The following is a 13,047-nucleotide window of genomic DNA, read 5'->3' on the forward strand; positions in this document are numbered from 1 at the left end:
GCTACATCGTCGGAAGTGGGGTCGGCGGCACGGAGGATGTCTCGCTGTCGGGTGAGGTTGATGATGTCTTTGGAAAGGCCCGGCTTGGAACAAATGTGACGGCCTGAGGGAATGTTACGGTTGCTTGCGCTGATTAAGATTTTACGAAACTGATGTTCGGCTGTAGATAAGTTGGCAGGGAAGACGGAGTTTTCAAAGGCGGCCTCGGTGTCGGCAGTGTATTTTTCCCAGTCGGCTTTAGCAAAGTTAGTGAAGGTGATTTTCGGGGTCTTGGTTGTCTGATAGTCTGCTTGCAGTGTAATGATGATTGGCAGGTGGTCGGATGATAGAGTGGTCATGGTGGTCCAATCCATGTGGGTGATCAGGGTATCTGAGGCGATTGAAAGGTCTGGCGAGGAGGGCTGTCCTGCGGTTGGAAGCCGGGTTGGTGTGTCCAAATTCAGCGTCCCATGATCAGAACCGCCGATCTCATCCGCCAGCTCCTCTCCACGTGTGTCCTGGATGCGTGAGTGCCAGAGAGGGTCGTGAGCGTTCAGATCGCCAAGTATCAATGAGTTTGGCACTAAGAGATGGGAGATAGAGGCTCTGAAGTTCGGTGGGCAGGAGGATTGGGGTGGGATGTAGACATTCATGATGTTAAGATCGGTGTTATTGGCCTTGATAGTTATCGCCTGTTGCTCGATTGGGTTATTGTCTGGTAGCTGCTTAATAGTGAACGCTATACTGTTGTGGATCAACATCACCAGGCCTCCGCCTCGTCCCGTGCTCCTATCTTTGCGTAGGACAGCGAAGTTGTCATATTTTGGGTCTTTGGAGCGGGAAGATAGTTTTGTTTCTTGGATGGCTGCTACTTGGATGCTGTGAGTGGCCAGAAAGAGTTCGATTTCGTCAGATTTGTTCTGTAATCCGTGACAGTTAAACTGGAGAATCGTGCTGGCGCTGAGCGCCTTCACCAGTGCCTTCTTCCGCGCCCATCCCAGGCCACACCGACACTGGTTCAGCGGAGGCGTCGGTGGACATAGAAGAGTTTATGGGGGAAGCCATGGAAATTATGAGGGCTCAATAGGCTATGTGGCTATGGAGAATATGGCGGCTATTTGGGCTACGGCGGTTATGGAGGGTATAGAGGTTATGGAGGGTATAGAGGTTAAGGAGGGTATAGAGGCTATGGAGGCTACAGAGGCTATAAGGACCATAAAATGGCCGAATATGCCAGAAGATCTTGGGACTTTGAGGGCTTTGGAAACTTTAACAGCGATGACGGACATCGTAAAGACGACGTAGTCTCTCTCGACTATGGCTCACCGCGAAATCGTCTCGGCCACATAATCGGGGGGGTTGAAGCCAAAATCGATTTGGAAATTTCATCTTTCATCTAAGTCTTCATCTAAAATTTATTCCTAATTATAAATTAATTTATATCTTAATTATATCTGATATGAGATTTAAGATCACTTGACTGCTAAATTCTTAATTAAGAACTGACGATGGAGCTGGACTCCGAAACGTTTTCTAGCATACCTCATGGGGAATTTTTTGGCTGTTTTATTTGCTTTTAAATTTTATTAAATTAAATTATATCTTAAACAATTTCAAATATAAGATGACGCTGAGTATTCATTTCGAAATCGTATGTTAATATCGAACGTTACCGTTTGTGGCACATCTGCTCCGCAAATGAACATTTTCTGTGAATGTTTGCGAGTGAACTCTAGATGGGCTAGTTAACGTTACGAATAATTTAATTTAAAGTATTTGACTTACGTTCTGCTTACCTTATTCAAATTTTTTATTTAATTTAGGTACGTATGTATTTTGAGTATATGAACGTCAATATTTATAAGTGATACTCTCAATCCGCGGATACATTCATTAACTGGCACTACAGAGAGAAACTCGACCTCGCACATGCTGAACCTATCCTCTTGTAATAGTGAATCGTTAGGCTTTTATGTTTCAGTCTTTTTCTTGGGTATTAATCTTTTCGTGTCTCTTATGACTGTGTTCCGCAAGTGCTTGTTTTTCGACGTAAGGTTGTTTCGTGTTTTATTTGTCTTTTTTAAGTTTTAATGTCTGACATAGAATTTTTAATTATAAAATTATTGTATTAGTTTTTTTATATTATCGAACTGACGAGGGAGCTGGACTTCAGAAACGTTTTCAATATCGATATTGTGAATTTTCTTGGCATTTTCTTTGCTGTTCAATTCCTTGTGTATTTGCGATTTAAGCAGACTGATAATGTAAGAAACTCAACTTAATTTATTGTTTTTGGATAATTTTAATAAACCACGTGACTAAAATAATAAACTATCGCTTTTATTATCCCTTCATGAAAACATCAGTAAAACTTCAGGAATCAGTCAAACTGCAAATAAAGCGATCTTTAGATTTCAGGAACATGAAGCTATGACAACTTTAATTTGATGTTATTGTCTAATCTCAAATTTTAGTTACCTTAAACTCACAACGCTGAGTTATGTACAAAACTTATGCGCGACCTCCCTTTTCAGTGTTTGGGAAAATGTATAACTACAAAAATTGGTATGGAAATAAACGGCTTATGATAAATAATTTATTAATTCTAAACAGTGTTAATTCATGGGACCATAAAAAAATCTTGCAAAAATTGGATTGGCCCGAGCTGCTGCCCGGTGGACGTCCTCAGAAATTGGGAGCAAGAGCTTCTCAATAACAGCAATACACGAGCATGATCACGTAACATAAGAGACAAGCCTGCTTCACCTGGCCAGCGCAAGCTAGCCAGGTAGCACAGAGAAACTGACGCGCTAAGTTCCGTGCCGCCTATCCTGTCAATATAAATGCAACTGATTCGAATGTAATGCAACCGATTTGAATATTAGCAAATTAGAGCACGCTGAATATTAGGGTCCAGAATATCGTCAAACACGTAAAGTTGCGGACCTAGCAGCTGGAATCTTAAATTGAGTAGTAATAGTAAAAATAAGTTTATAATAAATTGGTATATAATGAATATATTTTCAGTTGGAAGACAAGGAGGCTTTTATTATTTGGTTAGAGTAGTGCAGGGGAGACAGTTATTCATAATGAAAATCGGGTGGAACTACAAATTGCCAAAACACCCTGAGCTTTAGTGACGAACAACCAACCTGCAACTTCCGGTCCTCTCCCCAGCTCACGCAGAGACCCGTCCTTCATGAGAAGACGAGCTGATGCCGAAACTCCAAGATCGTCTCGCACCTCAAGGCTGCCACCTCAGATGAGACGCACGCTGGAAGTCTCACTCCATAATGCAGATGTAGAGGACAAAAATTCTCCGCTACAAAATGTAGGCGACAAAAATGTAGCGTTGTTGGCAGTCGTCAGGAATCTGACTGGTGGGCTGTCTCTGAGACGTTCTAGAGACGCAGTTAGCTTCAATCTTCAAATAAAGATTTGAAGAAATGAGGAAGGTTGCCCGCATCATTGCAAGAAATGTTGGGAACCGTGGCAGGTCAAATAAAATCGTAATCAACTCAAACCCAAATAACAGTCTTCCAACTGAAATTATCTTGGGAAAGATAAGAATTTTATAACAGTTATCTTTGTTTTGTATGAAAAGGGTCCTGGCTGAGCGCGTCCACAGGGCTCTTAAGAGCCCTGATACACATTTGGCAATAAATCTTCCCTTCAAGGTAAACATGCACTCCTCTTTCCCTGCCCACTTCGCCGTCTGGTCTATGAGCGTCATGGTCGTTTATGAGCGTAATTATGTTTTTAAATCTGAAGAGAATGAATGCAAAAACATCGCAGTTTAGTATAAAGTTTTCCATTTGCTACCACATGAACAATTATTTTAATGCACATCTTTGAATTAAATTAGCTAGAGTATAGCATATTACATTCGATACTTTCAGGATTCTATGTAATCATTGGAGTTTTCCATTCGATGTGAAAATTTTCCATGTGAGAAATTTATTAAATACGAAATTAAATTATTATTACCATTACCAATTATTATTACCATGATAGTAAAAAAGCCGATTTCTATGATAATAAATGTATAATAAATAAAAATAAAAAAAAACGGTTAAGAAATGTATTTAAATTCAAATCATTCTACTTCTGTGGAAATTTTTTCATGGTTAAAAGGAGCCCTCAATAATACTTTGCACATCGCTTAATAATTTATAATATTCATGTCAGACTCAGCCCACTGAATTACTGTCATACTGAATTACTGATTTAAATAATTATTACTGTGATTTACTACATTTGTCATTTACTACATTTACTACAACTTGAAGTCGTACAGGANAATAAATAAAAATAAAAAAACGGTTAAGAAATGTATTTAAATTCAAATCATTCTACTTCTGTGGAAATTTTTTCATGGTTAAAAGGAGCCCTCAATAATACTTTGCACATCCCTTAATAATTTATAATATTCATGTCAGACTCAGCCCACTGAATTACTGTCATACTGAATTACTGATTTAAATAATTATTACTGTGATTTACTACATTTGTCATTTACTACATTTACTACAACTTGAAGTCGTACAGGTAGTCGTGAACAATATTGAGCCTTGCATAAATTATTCATAACAAACTTTGCATAAATCAACTTTATACAGCCCGACGCAAAAGGTTAGCCCCACCCCTTTAAAACATCATAACACGTCGAGTTTTGCCAGTTTTAACGTGCAAATGGTGGCAAACAATTTGTCTTGCGCTCTGCAATCTATAGCAGGTAAAATTTGGTGAAAAAGTTAATTACTGGCGGAAAAATCAAGCGGTCCGTGTTTTTGCACCGACGCAAAAGGTTGGCCCCACTTTGCAAGTTTGGCGCTCTTGCGGACAGGACGCAGCGTAGGCTCGCTGCAAAGGGTGTGTTCATAGCGTAGTAGTTGTGCACGGATCTTATGCTCACCTAGGCAAGAAATGGGCGCGGGAAAGACTCTAACTGAGTTTCAGAAAGGTGCCATTCAAGCCCTGATGGCGCTGCCTGAGGGCGAGCATCCTAGCCTGCGTCAAATGGAGTCACAAGTGGGGTGTAGCCGCAAAGCCATCTCCAACTATCTCAAGGACCCCGTGAACTATGGAAAGCGGCACACCAAAGGCCGCCCCAAGAAGATGTCGGCCCGTGACACTCGTCGCCTCTTCTGAGTTGCGGCGCCCGGCAACTTGAGCGCGCCCAAACTAGTCCAAAAGTTGGAGCTCAATGTCTCCAAGTCCACCGTCTCTCGCACCCTCGCGTCCTCCGGCATCTTCCAATACGTGAAGATGAACAAGGCCCCCCAATTGACCGAGGCTCACAAGCATGCTAGGGTCGCCTGGGGCACAAAGTATGCAAGTATTAGTGATGACACCTGGGCCAAAACCATCTTCTCTGATGAGAAGAAATGGAATTTGGATGGCCCAGATGGTCTGAAGTACTACTGGCATTGCCGAAGGAATGATCCAAATGCAGCTTTTAGCCGCCAAAATGGCGGGGGCAGTGTAATGGTGTGGGGGGCCTTTCATGCAAACGGGACGAGCGAGCTCGTCTTCCTCGAAGGCAACCAGTGCGCGGACGACTATGTCCAAACCCTCGAGGACCATCTACTTCCCGTCATTCGCCGCGGCACCATCTTCCAACAAGATAATGCCTCAATCCATACGGCGCGCACGACCAAGGCCTTCTTCAAGCGTGCCAAAATCCGGGTTATGGACTAGCCAGCCAAGTCCCCTGATCTGAATCCCATTGAGAACGTCTGGGGGTACATGGCTGGGATCGTCTACGCCTGCGGGAAGCAGTATGACACAAAAGACGGACTTGAGTTGGCCAGTCAAGCCGCCTGGTCCAATCTGGACCCCAACTATCTCCGTAGATTGTCTCGGCATGAAAAAGCGGTGCTTGGATGTCTACAAAGCCAACGGGGAGCATATCGGTAAATAACATTTAGTATTGCAGCTGACGTATGTTTTGTTTTACCTAAAATGACAAAGTGGGGCTAACCTTTTGCGTCGGTGCAAAAACATGTGTTTTTCATTTTCTCCGTTACTAATTACATTTTCACTAGTCTATTGTACTTTGATTACTGAGACCAAGAAGATTCGTTTGACACCATTTGCACCATAAAACTCGCAAAACTCGATGTGTTATGATGTTTTAAAGGGGTGGGGCTAACCTTTTGCGTCGGGCTGTAAATAAATCATCAACTTTGCAGAAATCATTCATAACAAAGAATGAATGGTTGTAAAAATATATGGAGCGATCTAAATGGTAATATTGTTTATGAATTCATTGGAACATATTCAAATAAAGTTGAAAATTCCATTATAAATTATTTAGCACTGATATGTTACATTCTCCATTTAATGAACAGAGAACGAAAACTATCACGAAAACAGGAATGAAAACATATCATGAAAAAATGAATGTTAAACAATTTTGCACAGTTAGTTAAAGAATTTTTTTGCATTCCCAGCAAGGGAATGCGTGTGTACATTTAAATGCATTAGAGGGTGTTTCTATTTCTATTATTATAATAAATTATAATTATATTATTATAATAAAAAATTAGGCTTATTTTCTGTGACAATGTGGTAAGACGATGCCACTTGTATTGTGTACAGTACACAAAAGAGCCATACTTGAGAGCATGAGCATCTCTTACTACCTGTGTTGGGGCGACGATCACCGACTGAGAGACAAAGAAAACAAAAGGCAATTGATGAATGTGGAGGCAAGGAGGGAGTTGAGGTGAGCCCCAGGGGGTTGAAAGAAGGGATAAATTCCTCAATACTCCTGTTTTATTTACCCCTTGGCTGAAATTGGCTGAATATATCACATTTATTATTACAGGGATGAGACAATATTGGCACTGGATTTATCCGTGTTTGTTAACCTGTTGACATGGTATGATTGTGTGAACCTATTTGAGGGTATGAGGGTATCTTCACCCTAACCCCCACATCGGCTGTGAGGCTGAAACCACTGAACGTTGTTTGTTTATAGTTGTAGCGGGTAGGGGAGGGGATCAGTATGAGCGTGGAGGGGAGAGGAGGCGTTCGATTATTCTAGCCTTTTATTTCTTTACCAGTTCCCAGACTGTTCATTGTTTTTGAACGGTGACGAAGTATTCCAAACATAAAAATATATATATAATATTTAATGAACAGACTACATCATTACTAGGAATGACATATAACAGAGGTTTCAGGAAAGACAATGAGACTGTAATGTAAAATAAAAGCTGTTGTAAAATTAAAAGTGTACAATAAGTCTGTCTTCAAATTTTTTTACTTAGCTTTGGGGCGTTGAATAATACACTAGTTGACAAACCACACAGCTCTATCCCCTATATGTTACGCCCACTCAATACATGACCCAATTATTTAAGCAATTAATTCATTCACCAATTTCTCTCTACATTCATCCTTTTCCTCCAACTCCCTCAATCATTCAGTCCCCCGTTGTTCAGTGGATACTGTTCGCAGTGCACTGAATTTCTCCCATCGGCAGCAAACGGTTTATGTACTAGTGAAAAATAAGCCGCTGTCTGCAGTGAAGATGAGAAATTTTGCCGTAACTGAGGAACTCGAGAGATTTTAAAAAGTAATGAAAATGTATGCCTCGACGTGCTGACATGAAATTATGGTATTTATGCTCGAGCATTTGCAGTAAATCATTCGTAGTAAATCTTCGCAGTAAATCTTTCGGTAATTACAAGTTTTATTTTTACAAGATCTACACAATAATGGACGCAAAATGAATAAGAAGTTTTTATCAGTACAAATGGAGACAGTGTGGACGGTATGCGTGGAGAGTGTAGGAGAATGCGCAGCCAGACAACGGATGGCCAAGTTTGGACTGAGGCACAAACTCGAGCAGCGGATTTTACAAGCGGCTGCGGCCCGGGCTCGATACTGAGTTCCGCGACCGCTACCCCAGACTCTTAAGGGCATTGCATTCCAGATTTCCTGCCGTGGGTCAGTGGATTCTACAGTTTATTTGACTTTGCTCCCATTTTTGTTATCCCTCTAGAAGATAAGCAAACTTTACACTGGTATTGAGCAACTCATCTTCTTGGATGTTGATGTATCGCACCAATTTCAAGCTTTTCCAATAAGTTTTCACTAAACATTTCTAACTTCATCTTGGGTACCTTGAACGACATTATCTTTGCTGTTCTGCTGCACTCGGACAGTGGTGGTGAATGCAAAGGGAACTCAGTTTTGAACTGCAAAGCCTCCTTCACCTACAACACTTTATTAAAGAATTTTTTTCATACTTATTTATATTTAAAATTCTTCCTCAATGATATTGCCTTTAGTTTCCTCATGCCAAACATGAGGATTTGCAGGTGTTGAATAAACTCCAATAGCTTTCCTTAATTGTTCTTCAGCACTGCATAATTGATAAAATTGTATTTATTTAACTCTGTGATCTTTATCATTGTGTACTTAACAATAGATATTTTTTATAACTGAGTTGGTGCTAATTTTATGAAATGTTTCTATATTCCTCAGTAGATTTGGTTGTTAAGTTAAGCATAGTTTTGCTGACAGGTCCATTGTTAATCAGATTTATTTGTTGCCTGTTCTTTCATTGCTCCAAGTTCACTGTTTGAGATCCTAGGAATTAAGCAATGGGCCAGCATGTCTCCAGAACAGAGTTTGAGACCGCATACACTGAGGAACCTCATGCCTCGCGCCGCATACAAATACTTAGTAAGTCAAAACAACGTGGCATTCTGTTTTGTAGCATTTCATCACAACTTTTTGTCTGATAGATGACAATTTCTTGCAAGCTTCATTTGGACCATTTGAATGAGAATCTATGTGATCAATATTATGTTGGGTGCATTCCATATATACATAAATATATTCAAACATTTAAAAATAATACTTCATGTATTGTACATAAAATTTTGAATTCCATATACTTTGAAATGAGAAATTAGATTAATGTGATAATTGATAAATAGATAAAGAAAAACTGATGTGTAAATATTGAAAGAACTGATACGTGTAAATATTGTCTGATATTCCACAATCAGAAATTGATTATTGGCACTTCTCATTTCCTGTGAGTATAATTGAGACTTTATTCACAGAATCCAGTAAACTGTTACACAAGCACTTATGTGTGTTTAGTGTCTTTCAGTACTGAATGCTATCCTCAGTATCCTGAGATGTGTGTTTAGTGTCTTTCAGTACTGAATGCTATCCTGAGAAGTTATCTTAAATAGAGCATTCAAATAATATTTACATGATTTAAATTTAAATATGTGATGAATTTTGTGACTCTAGGAGTATATGCACAATTTAAAATCTAAATGCTAAAACATATATTACATTCATTGTGATAGTTTCCAAATTTTAAGTTGTTAACAAAATAAACAAATTGAAATATTTCACTTGGATAATTTTCATACAGAAGCTCACCCAGAAGTGAAGACCCTGTTTGGCCCAGATCCTTGGTTGGCTGTGTGGACCTTATTGATAGTTGCCTTCCAAGTGGCTTCTCTTTTTGTGGTCTATCAGTTACACTGGCTGCCTACTCTCATACTTGCTTACGTAGTTGGTGGCACCCTCAACCACAGTCTGACATTAGGTGAGTGTGTTGGTGGCACCCTCAACCATGCTCTAACATTAGGTGAGTGCGTTGGTGGCACCCGGCCTCAACAGTGCTCTAACATTAGGCAAGTGTGTTGGTGGCACCCTCAACCACAGTCTGACATTAGGTGAGTGTGGTGGTGGCGGCACTTACATAGTTTGATTTTAGTACAGTGTTACAGTGGCACCTTCATCTAGTTGGGTATAAGGTGTGTTTGGTGACATACTCAATTACTGCCTAAATTTAGGCATATGTTTATGGGACCCTCAACCACAGTTCAAATGTGTTCATGGCAATTTATATAACTATAGGTTTTTGATTGCACTCATAAAATTTGTTCAATGCAAATGAAAGATGAAATGTCTGCTATTTTAAACAATTTGATGCTTCTTTTAGAACTGTGATTAGTGACTTTTTTTCTTGTGGAGTGTTACTATCTTAGAATGTGTAAATTATGAATTTTAACTCTGAAGCTTGCCTTGCAGTAATTCATGAGATCGCTCATAACCTGGCCTTTGGACACAAGTACCCTTTGGCCAACAGAGCCCTGGGCATTTTTGCCAACTTGCCCATTGCTTTGCCCATGTCTGTCACCTTCAAGTTCTACCATCTGCAGCATCACAAGGTGACTAAGCAATCAGTTTCTTTACTGAAAAATGAATGTAGTAATAAGTAATAAATGCAAATTAATAGGAGTCAACAATTTCAAATAACCACAAATAATTTTTGGTTGCTTGATTTTTATTGATAATATCTGGATTACATGGTAGTTTTTTGTGAAAAATTACAATTAAATTAAGTAGTACTGTAGAAATTGCTCCTAACAGAAAATTTTTCTTGCCTAATAAACTCTTGGGTTATTGTACTACACTACCATACTATAAATAATTGCGCATAACTGAATATTTAAATATCAGTTCCAGGGCGTAAAAGAAATAGACACTGACATCCCCACAAAACTGGAAGCTCAGCTGTTCTGCACAACATTTGGGAAGTTTGTGTGGATGTTGCTGCAGGGCGTCTTTTATGCCTTCCGTCCGCTCTGCGTGAACCCTCGCCCCTTCTCGGCTCTTGAGCTCTTCAACATCAGCGTGCAGATTGCCTTCAATGCAGCCGTTGCCTATTATTTCAACCGTAAGTTCAGTGTACCGGTAGTGTTGAGCAATGAAAGTTTTTTAGGCAATGAGCTTGTTGGCTATAATTATAAAATTATTGTCACCTGCACAAGCACCCTCATTTTGATGATCGTAGGGAGTGGCTGAATTGAAGAAACATTTTTCTATATCTTTATCTTGGCTGTTGGGTTCTCCCTTACTCTCCATTTATATAGATACCGTTAATTTGTAGTGATGGATGATGGATAAATTTCTAGATATAAGAGAAGAATATAAAGCAATTGCTGGTAAAGACAATGAGTGCTCAGTCATATCACCATCTTTACTCAACCTAGTCAATGAGTGCAGACTGCCCAGTCCTATCACGATCATGATTGAATCGTGAACTCACCACAAACAGGGGGCCAGCCAACGTGGTTGGATTGCTACGTAACTGAGGTGTAAGGCTTATTAGTGTAATACTTTCCCTGTTATGATCTCAATTGTTGTGAATGTTTCTGATTTGATGTGTTAAGGCATTCAGGGTTTGACAGTTTGTCAGTTTATGATGACGTTTGCCAACATTAATTGGGCAGAGAATTTATGTCAATTCAGACTTATATACTTCTTCGGGACTTTTCAAATCTCTGATGATTTTATATCTGAATGCAACATTGTTAATATTGTTTAATGTGTGCAGTTCAAGCGCTGCTGTACCTTGCTGGAGGCACGTTGCTTGCTCTGGGTGTTCACCCTGTGGCTGGTCACTTCATAGCTGAGCATTACATGTTCAACAAGGGCCAGGAGACCTACAGCTACTACGGCCCTCTCAACATGCTCACCTTCAACGTCGGCTACCACAACGAGCATCACGACTTCCCATTCATCCCGGGCTCTCGCCTGCCCAAGGTAACATAGAATTCCTGCCTGCCCAGGTGCTGTCATATCCTAGCTCTTTCTTGCACCTGCACCAGGTGCTGTCATATCCTAGCTCCTGCACCTGCACCAGATGCTGTCATATCTTAGCTCCTCTCTGCGCCTGTCCCAGGTGCTCTAGTATCCTAGCTCCTTTTTGCGCATGTCCCAGGTGCTCTAGAATCTTAGCTCGTATATGCGCCTGCCCGTAGATCTCTCATATCCCAGCTAACGCACACGCGTGTTAAAGGTGCTTCTGTGATGCCTGCTCCCACAATTCATGTGTCAGCTTTTAAATTTAAGAAGTCTGCCTAGACTGAATTTGATGCTACTATTAACGCAAGCATTGAGTTGTTGTGAGGCGTCTTGTTCCTCTAGTGTTGTTGGGCAACAACTCATTTACACTACAGTCACATTAATGATGTACCCTGTTGACATGCTCGCCATTGCTCGGTAAACAAGCATATGTTTTACAGCTTCGTGCCATGGCTCCCGAGTTCTACGACACTCTGCCCTGCCACAAGTCATGGGTAAAGGTCCTCTACGACTTCGTCATGGATCCTACCATTGGGCTGTACGCTAGGATAGTGCGCGAAAGGAACATTCCTAGTGCTTCTGTGACGCCTTATTCTCCTGTATCTCCTATTGTGTCTTCAGCTGCTGTCAAGTCTGCTGGCTCCTCCAATGGAACGCAGAGTGCCACGTTCAATGACTGCCCAATCTCACGACGAGTTGCCTTCATGGCTGACGAATAGTAATCTCTTCTAGAATTAGTATAATGACATCTAGTCCAGTGTCGACTAGTGGTAAACTGATAGCTATTGACGCTTAGTTTTAAACAAAAATTGGATTTTCATTGTGAAAATTGACGCCGCCAAAATGGATGAAAATTTACTCTCTAATTACTTTCTAATCAACATTTCTTCAACTTCATTTTTTCTTGATATTCTCTCCTTTTTGCTCTCGTTTTTCTGAATTTGGGTCATTATCTTTCCTTTTTATTTTGTCACCACAGTGCCTACATATTATTCCCGGCTTGGTGCTGCAACAAACTAGGGCAACAACAGTTATTAACTAGGCTATACTTGCCTCGTAACTATGCTGCAGAATCCAGCACTTGTTTTGATGTCAATTACAAGCTTGTGTAGCAACAAGCCGTCCAATTGAGCTTCTTAAGCGAGGCCATTTTCTCAAAGTGAGCGTGCGTAGACAAGACCTAAATTGTATTGACAAGATGTCCTCCAGTCATAAATTAGTGCGCCGTGAAAAATTTGTTGGCCCCGTTTAACTTAGCAGTTTTTAACGTTTCTGCTACGTGGGTGCACGCTGGGAGTGCTCAAGGCTACTGTATGTGTAAATATTTTTAACAGTTTTGCGGACAGCAGGCATTCCTATTTACTTGCTAGTTCACACCATTGAATCCATGGAGACATGGAGTTATTTGTGTTTGTCTTTTCTCAAATTTGTGCA

The 13,047-nt window shown here is 40.4% G+C and overlaps 1 protein-coding gene across 1 annotated transcript; it reads left to right on the forward strand.

Annotated features, from left to right (window-relative positions):
- Nucleotides 1-8,483: 8,483 nt before the first annotated feature.
- Nucleotides 8,484-13,047, forward strand: LOC108668576 (sphingolipid delta(4)-desaturase DES1). Its single transcript, XM_018155818.2, has 6 exons — nt 8,484-8,679; nt 9,389-9,565; nt 10,054-10,193; nt 10,486-10,702; nt 11,363-11,571; nt 12,054-13,047. Exons 1-6 carry the CDS (start codon nt 8,598-8,600, stop codon nt 12,330-12,332), a joined length of 1,104 nt encoding a protein of 367 aa, XP_018011307.1. The 5' UTR covers nt 8,484-8,597; the 3' UTR covers nt 12,333-13,047.

The sequence above is a fragment of the Hyalella azteca genome, unplaced genomic scaffold, assembly GCF_000764305.2.
Source record: "Hyalella azteca isolate HAZT.00-mixed unplaced genomic scaffold, Hazt_2.0.2 contig15291, whole genome shotgun sequence".
NCBI classification, from domain to species: Eukaryota; Metazoa; Arthropoda; class Malacostraca; order Amphipoda; family Hyalellidae; genus Hyalella; species Hyalella azteca.

What these genes read in the sequence shown, in the direction of transcription:
- LOC108668576 (XM_018155818.2), top strand. Translation starts at nt 8,598, where the DNA reads ATGGGCCAGCATGTCTCCAGAACAGAGTTTGAGACCGCATACACTGAG. An exon ending in CGTTGCCTATTATTTCAACC is followed by an intron (nt 10,703 to 11,362) that starts GTAAGTTCAGTG and finishes TAATGTGTGCAG; the next exon opens with TTCAAGCGCTGCTGTACCTT. An exon ending in CGGGCTCTCGCCTGCCCAAG is followed by an intron (nt 11,572 to 12,053) that starts GTAACATAGAAT and finishes TATGTTTTACAG; the next exon opens with CTTCGTGCCATGGCTCCCGA.